At 34.8% G+C, this 20435-nt stretch overlaps 1 protein-coding gene across 1 annotated transcript; it reads right to left on the bottom strand.

Annotated features, from left to right (window-relative positions):
• Positions 1-4266: 4266 nt before the first annotated feature.
• LOC117324455 (beta-1,4-galactosyltransferase 2-like) lies at positions 4267-19545 on the bottom strand. The gene is made up of 7 exons (XM_033880311.1): positions 19169-19545; positions 12167-12399; positions 11305-11498; positions 10773-10895; positions 9880-9981; positions 9192-9333; positions 4267-5911 (listed from the first exon to the last, which is right to left on the bottom strand). Exons 1-7 carry the CDS (start codon positions 19434-19436, stop codon positions 5849-5851), a joined length of 1125 nt encoding a protein of 374 aa, XP_033736202.1. The 5' UTR covers positions 19437-19545; the 3' UTR covers positions 4267-5848.
• Positions 19546-20435: the final 890 nt, after the last annotated feature.

Raw genomic sequence — 20435 nt, 5'->3', positions numbered from 1 at the left:
ATAGACTAACTAGATCGTCACTTATATCATTAATATAAATAATAAAAAGAAGAGGACCAAGGACCGAACCTTGAGGTACCCCAGCATTAGTAGATTTCACAGAAGATTTGCAATTACCGAAAAAAACCTGTTGTTTTCTATTTGACACATAATCCATCAGCCAATCCAACAACTTGCTTGATATACCATAACTCTGGAGTTTCGCTCCCAGTCCCCTGTGCCACACTCGGTCAAATGCCTTGGAGATATCACAGAAAACGATACCGGTATGTTGCTTTTTTTCTAAACTTTCACAAATATTATGATAAATTTCTATAAGTTGGTGAACAGTAGAATAACCTGGTTGGAAACCTGATTGATTCTTATATATAAGAGAAATTTCTAACAAATAATTGTGTATATACTTAGCCACTACTCGTTCAAAAACTTTACCAATTGTACATAGTAATGCAATAGGTCTGTAGTTTGAGGGATCCTGCTTATCACCTTTTTTTTTAAAAAAAATTGACATTACTAGTGCATGTTTCCATTGTGTGGGAAAAGACCCAGTCTCCAAAGAAGCGCGAAAAATTAAAGATAAAGGGTAAGCTACCGCATTAGCAGTATTTTTTAGCATAATGTGACTTATTGTATCAATACCTACAACTTTACCACTCTTTAATGTCTTGAGTACGTCAGTAATGTCATTAATATTGAATGGAATGTCAGTTAATCTAGTGTCCGTTCTAAGATACAAAATAGTTATTTAGTATATCAGTCTTGATGTCGTCGTCCATTTCTATAGATCCTGCCGCACTCCTTAAAGGTTTAATACAAGTTGATGTATCAGATGTTTTGATAAGTTTGCGCACAAGCTTTCAAAAATTTCTAGGGTTCGTATTATTGTAATTGTCCAAAAGTCCATTTATGTCCGCATAAAATAGTTCTTTCTTGCGTTTTTTGAGATTATTTACTTTATTACGTTGTTTTCTAAAATTACTCAAATTTAGGGGAGTGCGCCTGGATTTAAGTTTATGTAAAAGTCTTTCCCTTTTCATAATTTCACGTCTTAATTCAGTGTCAAACCATGGTTTGTCGTTAGGTCTAATTGTCACTAGTTTTGAAGGAATACATTCGCTGGCTATTTCTAAATATTTATTAGTAAATAAAGTACACATGTCATCCGGTAAAGGTGCAGCAGAGAAAAATCAGTCCAATCCGTTTTGTTAAGTTTGTTATTAAAAAGAACAAAATTGGCATCATTATAACATAAAATCTTGCGTTTATAGTTTCTAATGATATTCGATTCTATTGTTAGTTCAACAGTTGTCGCTTGGTGGTCTGAAATGTCCATGTCTATGTCGATAGTGTCAGCGAAAGAGTGAATACACGTGTCCGATAAAAGAATTGGGTCGAGGAGCGTGCTACCCGTGCGCCCAAGTCTCGTCGGTCTGTCTATTACATTTGTGAAATGGAAGTGGTTAGTAACTTCATTTAGTGGATGATTAGTGTCTGCTGTCAGGAGATCGACGTTTATATCGCCAACTATTACAACATATGAAGTTTCATCTAAGGCTGTTTCTACAGAGAAGCGAAAAAGATTCCAGAAAGCAACAGTACAATTTGGAGGTCTATATACAGTGCATAATAAATATTTCTTTTTTGGAAACTGGATCTCCGTCCACACAACTTCACCTATATGAAATTCTAAGTCAGGTCGACGTCGTGTGCAGAGGAGACTGGAAGTGAAAACAGTTATCCCCCCACCCGGAGTACCACGGTCTTTACGATACAAGTTATAACCATCTAGGGGTATACCATCTGGTATGAATAAATCAAGGCGAGTCTCAGTTATGTAAACCACATCAAAGTCAGCTGCTACATGATCTAGATACGACAACTTATTTCGCAGACTACGAATGTTTAAGTGAAAAATAGAAATATCCTTAGAATGGTCATCGGGGCCAGGATTCGGATGGACGTCATTACACGATATAAGAAGTAATTGTAGAGTAAGGAAAAAACTCGAGTAATCTATAAGGCAAGATAAAAATAATTGGACAGTATCAGCTAGCTTCACAGCTATATACATTATTTGAGACAGAAACCTACATAGAAGTTTGATAAGATTTACGTAAAATATATACTGTTTTCGAGAAAGGACACTATGCGTGCACAGGTAAAAACAGCCGATCGCCGCTCTATGAGACACTATATCGTTACCAATAGTCATCAAAACAAGACACAAATATAGAGCAATAGTCGGGTCTGTAAAATGCACACGTGCATAACACTACATATGCACACTCAGCAATCAGGGGTATATAGAGGTCGTAGGGGTCAGGAGAGGACGAAAATAGGTAATGTCCTAACGTAAAGGAAAGAAAAGTTAAGAGGATATCAGAATGTAGTGTGGGAGTAGTTAAAAGTTGCATGAGGATAGATATGGTAGAAATGAAGGAAGGGTTTGCTGAACATAACTACATATATGTATATGTGGGCATTCAAGAAGATAATATTCAATCACACCAAATAAATATATGAAATTAAATACATGCTTATACCGTTCATTAAAAGAGGCCAATGCTTAGTTTCTCTGTTGGCGTTGATGGCTGTTAATCTTCACAGTTTTATATGATTATTCGGATCTATAACTAATTAAAATCTAAAATTGCTAATGATTGGGAATACGTAACGATTTGACAGTAAATAACAGATATTCTATAGAAAGTTTGAATATGTACCAATTCTACAGTAAATAACAGATGTTTTCTAGAAAGTTGGAATATGTACCAATTCTACAGTAACTAACAGATATTCTCTAGAGAGTTGGAATATGTACCAATTCTACAGTAAATGACAGATATTCTATAGAGAGTTGGAATATGTACCAATTCTACAGTAAATGACAGATATTCTATAGAGAGTTGGAATATGTACCAATTCTACAGTAAATAACAGATGTTTTCTAGAAAGTTGAAATATGTACCAATTCTACAGTAGATAACAGATATACTATAGAAAGTTGGAATATGTACCAATTCTACAGTAAATGACAGATATTCTATAGAGAGTTGGAATATGTACCAATTCTACAGTAAATAACAGATGTTTTTTAGAGAGTTGGAATATGTACCAATTCTACAGTAAATAACAGATGTTTTCTAGAGAGTTGGAATATGTACCAATTCTACAGTAAATAACAGATATTCTATAGAGAGTTGGAATATGTACCAATTCTACAGTAAATAACAGATATTCTATAGAGAGTTGGAATATGTACCGATTTAACAGTAAATAACGTGTATTCTTTAAAACCGGAACGTAGCAAATTATTTTACAACAGTTTCTTATACAGCCGTTATCACTCTCATTTTGTAAATACGCGTGTTTTACGGGAAATTGACTTCGTCGGTCATATGGTACTCCAGTAAGCCGAACCTTTAAATATAAAACAAAGCTTTGGATTCATTCATTAACTTCAGATGGAACCCTTTCTAATTATCTATTGTGTAATATCACTTTATCTGCAACGAAGATCTCGGTAATGTCGCACTGTCGCATTGTCGTCCCGCCAATAGAAGAGAGACAGTGTGTCGTGCGAAGAGAGACTGTGTGTCGTGCGAAGAGCGACAGTGTGTCGTGCGAAGAGAGACTGTGTGTCGTGCGAAGACTGTGTGTCGTGCGAAGAGAGACTGTGTGTCGTGCGAAGAGAGACTGTGTGTCGTGCGAAGAGCGACATAAGACTAAAGTACCCCGCCAATGCGAATTTTTATGTTACACTGTTTGTCTGTCGCACTGGCGTGTAAAATTGTGTCGCTTAGCGCATTGTCGCTCTTCACCTGGCGCACTGTCGCTCTTTGCCTGGCGCAATGTCGCTCTTCACCTGGCGCACTGTCGCTCTTTGCCTGGCGCAATGTCGCTCTTCACCTGGCGCACTGTCGCTCTTCACCTGGCGAGGACGCCCATGCGACATGGCAGAATATATTACGACTGTGATACACGCATTTGTATTTATTATTGATCAAGATATCTCACAACAAAACAGTATTTGATCCTCGTATTGTACCACTGTATTAAGGATAATTCCGTATTTTTGTTGTAATTTTCATACTTTAGATCGCCATACAGTAGTCCAATTTGCCGGAGATAGCAGGATTTCGAAGTGGCCCCTCGCTTGTTTAGATTTTTGTCGTTGGTGCGTTGCTCTTACCGCTGTAACAACAACTTTAACAGGGAAAACTCATTGTTTTTATGGTGCATTAAAGTAACACATGCCAGAAAACGTTCGATTTTCAAGAAGAAAAAATGAGTTTAATGTACGATTAACAATAAAACCCAATGATGCACAACAGTGAATTTACTTAGGCAACGACAAGCGTCAAACGATGAACAATTAACAAGACACATATAAAAAAAACGCCCCATAGTCCTTTACGGGATTAAGCGTAAGGACAAGCTTCACATTGAAAATAATTAGATAAAATACATACATCATGCGCACACCGTGTAACGCTCTGTGATCTCACGCGCATACATCATATTCACACCGTATATCGTGTAACACATTCTGATACCACATGCATTCATAAAATTAGTGTATGTCGTATTCACACTGCATATCGAGTAACACATTCTGATACCACATGCATACATAAAATTAGTGTATGTCGTATTCACACCGTATATCGTGTAACACATTCTGATACCACATGTATACGTCATGTTCACACTCCATATCGTGTAACGCCCTGTGGTCTCACGCGCATACATCATATTCACACTGTATATCGTGTAACACATTCTGATACCACATGCATACATACAATTAGTGTATGTCGTATTCACACTGCATATCGTGTAACACATTCTGATATCACGTGTATACGTCATGTTCATACCACATATCGTGTAACGCCCTGTGATCTCACGTGTATACGTCATGTTCATACCGCATATCGTGTAACACACTGTGATCTCACGTGTATACGTCGTGTTCATACCACATATCGTGTAACACACCGTGATCTCACGTGTATACGTCATGTTCATACCACATATCGTGTAACACACCGTGAGCTCACGTGTATACGTCATGTTCATACCGCATATTGTATAATACAATGTGAACCCACGTGCATAAAAAAAAACAAAAAACAAAAAAAATCCCACCCAAACATTAGTTTGATAAAACAGGTTAACTATGAGCACGATACATATACCGAATGCCTAACAAAATATAATGAAAATGATAAAACATGTTTCATATTTTTTGTAAATAAATAAAGGTTACACAACGAGTGTCTGTTGTATATAGTATTTCAAAGTTACAGAAAAACACGAGCTTAATCGGGACTCCTTGAAACGGCCTTCAAGTGTTAGTTAAACAAAACATGTGTTTAGAAAAGATCACCATGCCAACCAATCAAAACGCATTTAACGTTTATTAAAGTGTATCCCACGTGTGGTATAAACTGAAAGATATTCAACATCTGTTATTGTTATATTATGCCTTGGGAGTTGAATACCACCCACTTTTTGTAGTAGAAATATAGTTATATATTATGAGTTAATACACAAAAAAATTCAAACATCAGCAAAACCAAAAAAAAAAAAAATCTATTGATATCATTCTACTTGACATCTGATGTTTTGTAGAATAAAATTAAAAACAAAAACGTCTGGAGATTCCGAATAGCCCCGATTACGGTCGTTTTCTAGCGCGGTCCGCTGCTACAAATCATGAGGGAATTGATCAGTGCCGAAGACAAATAAAAGAGCTTGTTGATCGTTGATCTATGAATCAAACAAATGAAAACATCAATGCTCCTCACATCATTTCCGAGAAAGTATATGTTATAAATGAAAGTCACGTTTTCTTTGTTTTTGCTCTATAAGCTGCTATTTTCCTTCTGATACGTATATCCAAACCCTGAAATGAAAAGAAGAATATAGCTCTGTCCTTCATACATATAAATGGGGGAAAGAAGCAATTCTAACAGTGTAGACAATGAAAAATACAAATACAATCACAAAATATACAAACAGTACTAGAAAATACTATTCACTTAGTGAAAACGATTCACTAAGAGCAATATTTTGGTAGTAGTTGAAAAAACAACCATGAACGCTTCGGCTGGCGTGGGCCGAAGGCGGTGGCTAGCGTGACATTACCGAGCCATGTTCTATGTTGGAACGTAATATGACCAACGACCAAGACATTTGAAAATATCCCGCACGTCCAAACGACGAAGTATATATATATATATGTATATATACTGTTATTCTTTCAAATAAACCGTCTGCTTCTTTGATCAGTCAATTTCACATTGAAACCGTTAGTGGTATACATTTGGCAATATTCAATAGTTTAATTGCACGACGTTATGTGATAGCTTCCATCGTGTAGAACTACCTGTCGTAATTATCCCAGCTAAATATGCCATATTTTGTTGCCTTAAGGATAGCTCCATTTACATTTTTGTAAGAGATTACTTAAAGTTAAAAAATCTACAAATAATGCAATGGTATACTGGGAACTTGGCCGTTTCCCTTTAGAATACACAAGGAGATATAGGATAATAAAATCAAACTACTTGACAAGAAAAATTGTATTTTAAATACTGCGTACAACTTTTTGTTAACTAAGAACACTGGGTCATGTTTTAATTGGGTACAATGTGTAAAAGGATCTGCTTTGCTCCTTAGGTTTTGGTGATGTATGGCTCTGCCAATCATCACATAATTCTAAAGCTACTTTATCTTGTATACGTCAAAGAATTTTTGATCAAACTAGGCAATATTTAAGAGATCTCTTAGAAAAGTCTTCTAAATGCTTTTTATATCAGTATATTGTGGACAATTTTTCCATTCAATTTTACTTAACAAAATATATACCTATGAATTACAGAATATGTTTATCGAAAATTCGTATGTCTGGGCATTCTTTAGCAATCGAAACCGGCCGCTACAAGAATATTGATCGACATAAGAGATATTGTATAATTTGTAAGTCAACGACTGAAGTAGAGGATGAATACCATTTTATATTGAAATGTAACATGTACAATAACTTAAGACGTCGTCTCATTAAAAAATATTACTGGCAGAAACATTCAATGTTTAAATTGATACAGCTATTGAATGTAAATAATATCAAACAGCTAACTTGTTTAGGCAAATTTATTTTCGAAGCTAATAAGATTCGAGCCGCATGTCTTTAACTTGTTCACTTTCCCCTATATTCGCTCCATATATTTTAACTTGATACACATTAGTATTTCACCATACAATCAGATCTGCCTGATCTCAACGGGGGATGTGCGAGTTTCTGGTAGGGGTATCCCCAACCACTCTCGCATGTCCCCCACCATTGAGATCATTCATTTGGATCAAATACATAGCTTTTAATATACTGTTATTATATCAATATTATATGTAACCAATAGTACACGATTTGACTAAATATAGACTTTTATATTTAATATAACTTATGTCAGTGAATTGTATCATGCAAATCTTATTTTCGAAGCCAATACGATCCTGGCTATGTGTACAAACTCTGAACTCGTTCTCCACTTTGTAATTTCTATTGCTGTTCACGTATATTACGACTTTGTATATTATAATATGTGCTAATGGGCAATATGGCCCACAGTTAATAAAGAAATTGAATTGAATTGATAGCTGAAGTATTGAGAGATAGCTCTCATAGCCAGTGAAATGGGTGATAAAATCTTTTCGGTTCTGTTCTTCTCACCTGGGATTTGATGAGGATTTTTTATATTAGTTTTAGTTTTTTACACATTAATTGCGTTAAGTGTCTGTTGACTAATGCGTTGTTCAAAGCTGACAATGTAGATGAATCATTGCACGTGCATATATTATTGATCTAACAAAATGGATATTAGTTGTAAAGCCAGTGATTTCCCTCAGGTACAATGTATGTGTTTATCATTTCCGACTCCTGAATTCCCCAGTTGTTAACTTCACAGAGTGATTCATTGCAACGAGGAGTAACATAAATAAACTGTTTCAACATTTGATTTCAGCGCTTTAATACTTGATCCTTAGTAATTGTCATATCATTTATAAATAATCACTTTTAAAAGGTCCATTGCCTTCCTAGTTTCCGAGGTGATGTTTTATTGTATGTCAATATTAAGGTAAAATTGGCGTCAATACAAGCGTGGATGTATCCTAGAGCCACGCTGTACGTCCTTCAGAATGAAGGCAAGCAATCGTGCAAGGCGTGACGGAAGAAAATAATATGCTACTTCTAATGTACGAATATCACTGAAATGTCTTGAAACAGCTACAGATGTAACAATTTCACTGAAATTTCCTAAAACAACTGCTTATGTATGAATATAAGTGAAATGTCCTGAAACAACTACTAAAGTACAGTTGTAAATGTTTCTATTCTATGTACACTAACAAGGCACGTATACCTGTTCCTCATGTTTTAGTAAATTTTGTTTTTTTAGTTTCTTTCTCTCTGAGCGTTAAATATATTCCTGATATAAGTCAACCCCTTTCTGCTATGAGTATGATTGTATTTATTATTATATCATATCGCTAATGGTATATTGTATGTATTCAGGAAAAAAATACTACTACACGTGCAACTGTGATTAAACAATGACTGCAGTTGTCAACAGCCAATAGTATACACATGAATATACACTTATCACATGTCACTTAAGCAATGAACGGCTTTCAGTTGGGATACCAACTAAAGCCGTTCAATGCTTATATTTACCATCTGCGATTTTTTATTTGTCGTGCGATTTTTTTTTTTTGAAATTTTCAAATTCAAATTTCAGTTGGCAGTTTATAAGCTGGTGAACTCGCAACTGAATTGGTAGGGTTATATAGTGGCAGTGCCATACAATGGTAAATATATCTATATAATAGACCGCTGTTATGTTTTATATTGGTAAGGACTTCCTGTTAATATTTTAAATTGTTTCGGATTAACTCAGTCATTTTTCGTTGGCTCTTGGGTGACTTATTTTGACTTCTGGTGTGTGAATTGTTTACATACTTAACACAGGCGTGCGTGTTTGCGTACATATTAGTAAACACAGAGCAGTTTAATAATAGTTTCATCGGTTTGATTCGGTTGCATTTTGCTGTTGTCGGTCGCAGTGATTACCAAAATATGATGTACACAAATTGGCTACATAAAGACGAATGTATTGTGTAGTTACCTTCAATACTTCGTCCTCATCCACTGATACATATATCCAAGTGAAAAGTTTTTTATGGCTAACCATCTTAACTGTGTATTTGAGCGAGTTGACTCCATCATTGTGTGAGGTTTCATTAGTCCGTGAGTGCAGAATATTAAATCTGAAACAAAAGGAAACTACTGTAATAGAAACGGAATGTGCTATATTGATCGGCATATTTTTTACTTTATGAATGCTATGCATTCCATACTATATATCCTACTCTAGCCTTACATTTTGTGACATTGTGCGGAGGTAGCTCATCAATGACCGGTGTATAGTACAGGTATTTTACTCTATAGCCTTTGTACATTGTGTAACATATCCTACACTTATCTGGCCGTCATTATGCTAACATATGTAGTATTATCTTAAGATAGGGCCGACATTATGTTACCTTGTGTTGCATTGTGTTACATGGTGTAGTATTATACAATGTATCTAAGGTCGGTGTACATGTTTAATATTGTAGGATTTAAAACTTACTATAGGATAGAGATATTGAACATTGCATAGTTGATACATGTTTAGCATATTTATTTATGACCTATATATGTATGATATTATAAAGTATATATCTTCAGGTATGGCTGACATACATGTGTCACATTGTATAATATTACCGATAGATAAGAAGACAAGTCTCGACGATGATAAGCAACTTTACCTGTATTGAGCCTCTGGGTCACGTGTATGTTTCAATGTAGACATAAATCCAATAGTTGAATTTTTTTCTGGTCGCTCTATAACCATGTTTTCTCTTTCGGTTCTTCCCGTGTAAAATAAAATTTAAATTTTCATCATTTCAACAATTATATAATACATCTTTTACTGGAAGGATCAAGATATAACCGCTTTTCAATACAAATTAAAAGTTAGATAGAGTCTATGCATATATATCATCCTTTTACGACTCGTCAGTGATGTTATAGAGTAAGGTGCAATAACCCGATATTATATCCATAGTTCAGAGTCAGATTTTAGGTAATGAAGGTTTTCTAGATTATATATCTGTACGTCAGAGCCAGATTGAAGTAATGGAGGTTTTCTTTATTGTACATATGTAGTTCAGAGCCAGATTTAGGTAATAGAGCTTTCCTAGATTGTAAATCTGTATATAAGAGCCAGATTAAGGTAATGGGAGTTTGTTAGAGTGTATATTCTATTGGCCCTAGTAGTTACTTTGTGTCCACAACATGTGAAAATTGCGTCTGTGCATTGCTTAAATGGCTCGAGCATTCTATGACGATAGATCGATGTCGTTGAGATAACACATGGTTCTCTCAAAATGGTTAAATACATGTACTACAGATATTCCAGATACGTTTCATATTTGGAATGGAATATCTAAGGGAAATTGAATGCATATCAGCTGTTGTACTGGTATTGATATTGCTCCCTACTAAAACAGAATTGACAATATAATAAATACTGCATGTTACCTTTAGGTTTCGTTTATAAATCTGGATAAAATGATGTGTTGGCAATATCCATCAGTTGCTGACCCAAGCCGAGATACAACCGTAAACATCCTATTAACCTTCTGTTCACTTAACGTACCTGTAATAGATGTCGTCATCTTCCGCACCCCAGTCAAAATAAAAGTTGGAATAGCCGTTTACCTTCCTAAACTGCGCGGGTGTAAATGCTATGATGCCACCAACTAGTATTGAATACTTTAATCTGAAATGTGGTCAATGATACTGACATTAAACTGTAAATAAAATCACAGGCCTTTTATATATTATGTACGTGTTCATGTAACTTATAAATACATTAACCATAAACAAACATGTAATATAAAGGCATTTCTGACCGAGACTATATCAATAAGTATTCATTATAAATCAGACTTAGCCAGTTTGATATCAATATTAATTAAGCTAATTAATTATTCCGGCTTCTTTCAGTTTCAAATTGTGGATTCGAAGCGTGATATCCGCCTTATAACAGATATAATTTTAATAATATTATCCCTCTAACATTTATCATTATTACGACAATTTCATTCCGTTATTTTTTAAAGTAAAGATTTGCTTAAAATGATTTGGAGTCACATGAAAGTAGCTGTAAACACAAACATTAGACATACTTATAATCAAAAACATCCACTCCTGTCACTAGATGGCGTACGCTGTTGTCTCTTCCACACCGGAATATGTTCCTGTCGTCCTCGAATATAGAGTCGACATCATTGAAAATGAAACAATCGTAATCCGCTATTTTACTGGCTTCGACAAACCCAACATTCCGCATCATCCCTCGATTGAAATGAGATCCCGGAGCCTGTTGTTCCGAAAACAAAGACATTTTATATTGTCATTTTTATTCTGTTTCTTTTTGTAATCCATCACATTATGTTTTTGTTTTTAGAGGTTTAACATCCTCGCACCTGTCATTGTTATATAGAGAAGAAAGACAGAGTAGTGAGAGAAAAAATAAAAAGCGATGCAACGGGAGCAGAGGATCTGTTTTAGGTCTCGCCAATGTCTCTTTAATAGAAGACACGAACAAAAATCCCAGTTCATCAGGGGACTACCTTCGCCCCCACAATCAGTTGTCTATTACGACATGCAGTGGAATACTGATGGCATATTCTCGCCCCTACACGGGTTAAACATAGAGCAAAACGGTAAAAGGGAATATTGAATTAAATAACCAAATAAATACTTTAGTAAAACATACACATATTATTAACATCTTTCTCTCAACAGATTAGCTTAATCTTAATAAATACATATGTATCTTGTACATTTCTGCATACTTAGTATACTTTTTAAATACAGATGCAAGCCTATGATACCTGTATATATCATCATGAATATGCACGACGGAATACATACGCACTGAAACACTGCGGATAAGCAATATGCAAATGCATTCACACATACCAAGACAATGTGGGCAATGTGTGTCGGCATTAGCCGACAAAAGGCTAGTAATTAACGTAATACCTGTTCCACAACGTAAATCGTAAAATCAGCATTTTGTCTTCGCAGCTTTGGTATGACATTACTAAGATAAATCTTCAAATGGATTTCTCGATCTCTAAATGGTATAATAATTGCTATCCTGGACTTGGGTTTACACCCTTTAGGCTGGAATCTCCCACCAACATGACTTTCAGGAAACATGGACTCCAGTGAAATTAATGATTGAGATGTCAATGTGATTTGTTCACGGCCTTCTGAAAAGATACAAAAGATGTTCAATTATGAGGATTGTTCATATTCATGTTGATTCAGTTTGTCGATAAACCTGAAACAGAATTGTGTGGTATAATTTCGTGTGAAATATGAATATTGTTCAAATGTAGGACGACAAACTGAAGGGGAAAAGGTCAAAAAGGGCCTTGATCAAGTACATCTATACAATTGTAAAGTTTATCTCTATAACCTGAGCGATCTGTCCGTGTGGGCACTCTCTAGTCCCACTAGGAACGTTTTGCGCTAACAGGTATAACATTATCCATCAAAGCTACTTTCAATGTCTGCGACACACACATTTTGTCTACTACCAGTCATCATGCTACGCCTAAAGTGGTACAAAGGCGCAAGCAGAACCCAACAGGGTGATAAAATTTAAAGAGAAATACTCTTGTAGGTAGATTAACAGATAATACAGGCATTCAAACGAAACCGTAAATCTAACTCAAAATCAGAAGAAAGAACAAAATATACATATGTAGACCAGTTGTTCCGGACAGTAATCGTCCCTTGCTTCCTAGAAGACATCCGCCATGCAACTCGAAGTCTAAACCGAGTTAAGTCACATTGTTAAGGGTCATCTAAATAAGAGAATAATGTTGAATTTCAAACACGAATAGATATCTACAAATTTGAACAAAAATAGTAATGTAATATACCAAAGTGTTGGTCTGGACATTTAGTTTCTTACAATTACCAATACTTTGCTAACAGTTCCTTCTATAGAGTTGCTCTGTGGTATGATGTAGCATGGAATAATTATAAGTAAGACGAACAATTATATCTGAATAATAGCTGTTATTCTCACAATTGTCTCTAGCACAAGATAGGGGAATTTGTTTGACAGGATCTGACTTCATGTACGTATAAACACTTATTTTGTTTTGACTTTAAAATGCAAATGGCGGCTGTGAATAATATTACACAAATATGGCATACATAACGGGACGCATTTGAATCAATAAAAATGCTCCTTTATCATTCTTATCTGATCATAGTAAGTAGTACCCTTATAAGACAAATTGGTTAGTTTGGGGCCTTTTTTTTAGAAATATGCATCTGTGACACCAAACTCAACGGTTAAACATTTTTGTCCTAAAATCAGCCTTCTTGCGATGTTTGAAATGCATCCTTATATGTCATTTGTGTGATTTTATTCACAATCGCCATTTGCATTTCAAGGTCAAAAGAGAATCAGTGGTTTGAAAAATGCTCCTATTGTGTGCTTTAGACACTTTTGGGCAAAACTACATGGCAATTTTGTGCAATATTTGTGAAAAAAATGAGCTAATTATGACCCCCGTGAAACATACATTTTTCGCATACTTGTTAAAATTAACAAACAGCTTAACATAATTCCATAACAACAACAAGGTCCATGGTTTGCCATGATACATATCAAAAGTTGATCAAGTTACTTCTGTTAAATTGCACCATAGAAGGAATGTATAGGCGTATCAAATATCACTGATTTGACTGGTTTGCAGCTTACATTCACCTTAAGTTAAAAGCTAAGTAAGAGATAAGCAGCTGCATTGCAGAGTGTGTGGTATCGATGATTTTAAGTTTCAAATGAAATACCTGTTCGACATGGTCAATAAAGTTTTTTTTCAGATAATACATCCTCAATACATAAAAATTAATGTTATATGTTCTAATAATGATACGATCAATATAATCAGCATCGTATGAAACAAAACAAGTCGTCTAAGAGAAGGACACAGTTTGTTCCCATGGGCATGCAAATAGTCCTTTCCTTTGGTTAGTGTGTCTGTATTCTGTCTCCCATGGCGATATAGAATCGGACAAATAATGTTTGTTTTGTTTTTTGTTTTTTTGTTGTTGTTTTCTTATATGTAATATATATGTGCAGGCCACGAGACGTGACTAAACGATGATTAGATCTACCTAAATAGCTATAGCCCCTATCATCAATTTGCTAACAGTAAATAATTAATGCCACGTTATATTATTCCCGTTGATTCAGAAAAAAATCCTATTTTTTCTGTAAAGGATGCTGATTCGATCGTCGACCTGTATCGTTCAGTTGTGACATACTTTGATATGATATGGGTCTTTTGTCGTCTCAGTTACCGTCATATTCTGTTATGGATGTCTCTGGGAGAAATATTATTCCGATTGCTGGTCGCTAAGCGACATCATTGAGCTTTTCGCGCTTGTAGTCTCAATTTGCTCTAAATTAGGTTTTATATGTTGGCTTTCCTCTATTTCGTGCTATTGTGAACATTACGGAATAGTTATTTTGTGCAATGTTTTATCCACATAGGCAAATTCTGTTTTTAATTATGTTTTGGCATGATTTGTCGAATTTTACAAACGGCTCTCATGTCAACAGCAAGGCCTCTGATTAGCCATGATATACAGTACACACTAACAATTGATTAAGCTGCTTTTGCTAAATTTCACCAGAGTAGTGATTTATAGGTTTAGGAAGACATCACTTGATATGCTATTTAGATGACCATGATACCCGACAGCAGCTGTGTTGTCTGTGTAAGTGGAAGGTTCCTGTTCCACTGTCGACAGAAACAGAATATGTGTTATATAACTACATGTAGTTATCAGTAAAATCAAATAACACACCCTCAACAAGAAAGGACTGATAACCCTGACTAGGAAGTTGTTGAGTCGTGACACTGAATACTCGGTGTCATATTTTCGAATTAAAGGTCCGATACGGAATATATGGACTTAATTGAAACCAGTGATAACATATTCAGGTTTTAACATATTCATAGATATCATGTGTAATGAAGCTTTCATCCGCTATGTGTTAAAGTGCATTGTATATATAAAGTGATTTTTTGGTTAAACATATTTTAGTTGAAATGTTTACCTTATTTATTGACAGTGAATACAATGTATCGTGTCAACTTGGAACAACGATCAAGTCAATAATATTTTGGTTGTGAAGAGGGTTACCAATTTCGAAACAAAAAGGTGAAGCTGCGGAATAGACTGAACCCAGTTTACTACGAGTGTATGCCATATACTTGCACCTAGGTGTGATAGTGATTATAACTTGAGTTGAAATTACCTTGATTTCGGAATGTTAGTCTGCATCAACGATTTATTTACATGTCACTCACGTATCCTAAATGACACCTATGCTTTATCTAAAACGTACATATTAACACATCTGGAGGCATCTGCTTGTTCATCACAACATGAATTAAAATAAACTTATCTTAATGTCGATGGTTAACTGAAACATGTACAACATCATGAATGGCGGTTTATTAATTATAGCTTAACATGACCTCAGGCATGTAATTATATAATGTCACATTATAATATTTATACGAAAATATTTGATGGGATATATAGGTCAGAGAATAAATTATACTGATAGACTAAACAATATTTGGGGAAACTGAAAAGTCAATCTATTTCGGTTCTATCAATATTCAACTATTGTGACGTCTAATACACCATATACGTTGTAATTAATTATATGTTAGAAAGGATTATATCTTATCATGCTGTATTCCGTATCGACTTGACGACACTATGTTCCGATATGAAGACTCAATTTATAGTATTACAGACATACAGGTACATTAACCATTGCCTTATGAACATGTGTTGTTGAAATCTGTCATTTGTTGTCTAAACAAAAGGTTAAATCACTTACATCTTTGTTTTCATTCATTTACGATAGTAAACTATCATTCCCTTTTAAGCATTCTTATCCATTGGGTACCCTTTATTCTACCAAAGTATCTGCGTTGAATACGTGGATAGTCCTTCAACAACCCAGATTCATGTCAGTCATATAATGTATATTGCATTCAATTTAAATTGTTTGATAAAGAACATTTACAATTAATTTTCACTTAGGCAGGGGTCAATTAGGAAATTTGTCAGAAGACACATTTAAACAAAGCTTTGAACGATGTGCACTGTACCTAATCCTAAATCCCATATTATCAGCTATCACGAAACTACAGTTTATCGGATATTTAAGGATGGTATCACTCTGATAACGCATTAAGTAGTATGGCAGTCAGGGGATAAACCTTTCAAAACAAGTGGTTACAAGTACTAACTATTACTAGATGTTAAAGTTTACTATTGAAATAAACTATGTTAAACACTGTTTATAATTGTTCTTTATTCATTTTTTTTACCTTTCATTAAAGTATGTGTTATACAGTATAAGGATCAGTATATTACGTAGCCAATATAAGTAATTAAACGCTTGTTTATTTATTGTGTTACAGTATACGTATGTATGACCTATTATATATTTACAGTCAACAACTGAGCAAGCATTTGTCTCTCTCCTGCGTTGAAACTGTGTAATAGTATCTATTAAAATCTTAAAACAAAACATAATAAATTAGGATTTCATAAAAAACAAACATGTAACATTATCGTTATACATTATTTAAAAATATTTATAAACTCTATACATGTATATACATACTCTATATTTTTCATTTTTTACTGATAATAGAACACTACTGTGTACTGGAGAGAATGGAGATAATTTTGATATAGGCGAAAGTCTGATGTTCAATCCAACTGTTTCACAATCAAATATGTTGCAATGAAAAATGACCCATTATACGTTATACTGGCTTGTAAACTTTAAATGGAATACATGTTTTCACCTATATATGTAGCTTCTTTGGCTTTGTAAAAAGCGTTTTTCAGTTGCTGATAGTAATATTGAGAACCCTGGCTGTGTAGTAATTTAGTCATAACCGGTCAACATAACCTGAGCCATCCAATACTGAAAAAGCCTTCTAATATCACGAATATATGTCAATATGGCTGTCCTCGGCCCGTTAACAAGGCCAATACTGAAAAGGCATTCTAATATCACGAATATATGTCAATATGGCTGTCCTCGGACCGTTAACAAGGCCAATGCTGAAAAGGCATTCTAATATCACGAATATATGCCAATATGGCTGTCCTCGGACCGTTAACAAGGCCAATACTGAAAGAATATTTCTAATATCATGAATGTATGCCGATATGGCTGTCCCTATAACAGAAAGTTTTATGGATTATCGTAAGTGCCATCATTGTAACAACAGGACGCTCTAGCTGTGTGCCTGTTATCTAATAATAGTCAGTCCGGAAGTTTACGTCCTCCATGCATATATTCGAGATGAGTAAACCACTTCAAATGAATGTGTACAGATTGTGTGTTAAAATATCAACGAATTTGTGGTGCTTGCTAAATGTTTGAAAACAAAATAAGAAAACAGTAAACAAAATTTATTTCAAGCTTGATGGGACGGAGGGGAAATGGCATGTTTACGTGTTATCATGGAATCGGCAGTATACGCCAGTGGAATCTCACTGTCAGTTCAGCTACCATAGCCTCTACATAATACTGTAGGCTAAATACAGACCTTAAAGATAGACCCTACATAATACTGTAGACTATATACAGACCTTAAATATAGACCCTACATAATACTGTAGGCCATTTACAGACCCTTGATAGACCCTACATAATACTGTAGGCTATATACAGACCTTAAATATAGACACTACATAATACTGTAGGCTGTATTCAGACCTTAAAGATAGACCCTACATAATACTGTAGGCTATATACAGACCTTAAATATAGACCCTACATAATACTGTAGGCTAAATACAGACCTTAAATATAGACCCTACATAATACTGTAGGCTAAATACACACTTTAAAGATAGATGTTACATTATACTGTAGGCTAAATACAGACCCTAGATAGACCATACATAATACTGTAGGCTAAATACACACCTTAAATATAGACCCTAAACAATACTGTATGCTAAATACAGACCTTAAAGATAGACCCTACATAATACTGTAGGCTAAATACAGACCTTAAATATATACCCTACATTATACTGTAGGCTAAATACAGACCCTAGATAAGCCCTACATAATACTGTAGGCTAAATACAGACCTTAAATATAGACCCTACATAATACTGTAGGCCATTTACAGACCCTTGATAGACCCTACATAATACTGTAGGCTATATACAGACCTTAAATATAGACCCTACATAATACTGTAGGCTATATTCAGACCTTAAATATAGACCCTACATAATACTGTAGGCCATTTACAGACCCTTGATAGACCCTACATAATACTGTAGGCTATATACAGACCTTAAATATAGACCCTACATAATACTGTAGGCTATATTCAGACCTTAAAGATAGACCCTACATAATACTGTAGGCTATATACAGACCTTAAATATAGACCCTACATAATACTGTAGGCTAAATACAGACCTTAAATATAGACCCTACATAATACTGTAGGCTAAATACAGACCTTAAAGATAGACTACACGAATAGATCGACCCTTCATAATACTATATACAGACTCTAAATACTACACGTATAGATAGAACCTATAAAATACTATACATATGAATATACCTTATACCGTGCTAATACGGCATCCAAAAGGATACTGTACTAATTAGAGTCCTGATGAGTAGCACTATGGGTCATGGATACTACTATAACATTTAATAAGGTGTATAACCATGTACTATATACATAAAATACTTATTAATATAAGGCCATTCATTATATGATTTAAATATCGCGTCTATCATGACTGACACAGTTCCCTCACATTAAACATAAGTGATGAACACTATTACCATAGTCCACGCTTCAGTGTCAGTATGCATTTATTCATTACGTGAAATTTTACAATATATGATACATATACAATGTTTCTACTTACTTAAAGCCTTATGGTCAATTTCACAAACAGGTAGGATAGGATCGTGTCGTTCCTGTCTTATCGTGGTGGATGATGTGTAATTTGTCTGTGCTCTAATGTTTATGTCACCAAGGAGTAAGTTAGAGACATTCTTCTGAACTACATCATAACTTCTCATATGAGTATTGCTATAATATAATCCCTTCACAATCAAAACAATCCCGAATGTCACAAGGATTAATCCTGCACCTCTAAATGGTGATGATCGCTTTAGAATATACCTAAACATTATCTTGGTCCGTCACCACATCGTAATCTCTAGCTGTGTTAAACCTGACTGCCTCGTCGTCGCACACGTTACTGTCACCCATCCCCTAATGTATGTGAAGGCACTCGTTACACTTCATAGCTTAGGCGACTGGGAAATAGGGAAACAGAAAAGCCAGTCTAGCATGAAAATGAGGAAGTATTTAAACGTACTCTATAATAAAAAGGTGACTTGGATACTCGATTGTTAATCTATGGAAGCCGATAGGCTATTAAACGTTATGTTACTCGTAGTAGTGGTGTGGTCTATTATAAACTGCACGGCATACTCAGTTCGCATCTCTATTCATTCTACGAAAACTTGGTTTGTCTGTTAAGATAGGTGTGTTGCCAGACCATTATTTATAGAGAAAGTGATAGGGAAATCCATCAACAAAAGTATTCGAACCTTTAAATATATTGACGAGCAATAAATGTTAATGAGTTTTCATTTTGTATGTTGCAAGCCTTGCAAAATTTAAGATACCTCCTGGGGAGGGGGTAAACTTTACTATTGTTTATGTAGGGAAATCCTATTTTTGACTATAATTTGTTGAACTTCTATTGGGATTTGTTCCAACTTGGTTTGTATAAGTAGGCTGAGATGACAGTTTGGTGGTATGCACATATAGGCCTGTCTGACTTCCAGGGGTTGTTGGGTTGATTTAAAAATGTAACATAAATTATTTTGAGTAATCAAGAATAGTGCTGACGATTTCAATAACTATTATAAGTATCGGCGAGTGTTATTTATTGATTTTTGTTCCACCGATGAAAAGTTCCGAAAGTAGGGCAGTCTCGTAAATAAGCCTCATCGTCTTACAGGATAAATGACTTCGAAAATAAGACGGCCTTGAAAATAGGCATGCTTTGAAAATAAGTCTGGGATTGTTTACCAAAAAAGAAAATAAGCCGCGGCTTATTATCGTGATTTTAGGGTATTCCAATTAAATAAACATAAAACATCTTTGTCCGGTTTCAA

Source organism: Pecten maximus, chromosome 3 (genome assembly GCF_902652985.1).
Source record: "Pecten maximus chromosome 3, xPecMax1.1, whole genome shotgun sequence".
NCBI classification, from domain to species: domain Eukaryota; kingdom Metazoa; phylum Mollusca; class Bivalvia; order Pectinida; family Pectinidae; genus Pecten; species Pecten maximus.
The sequence above is the reverse complement of the archived record's forward strand: the minus strand, read 5'-3'. Positions and strand labels throughout refer to the sequence as shown.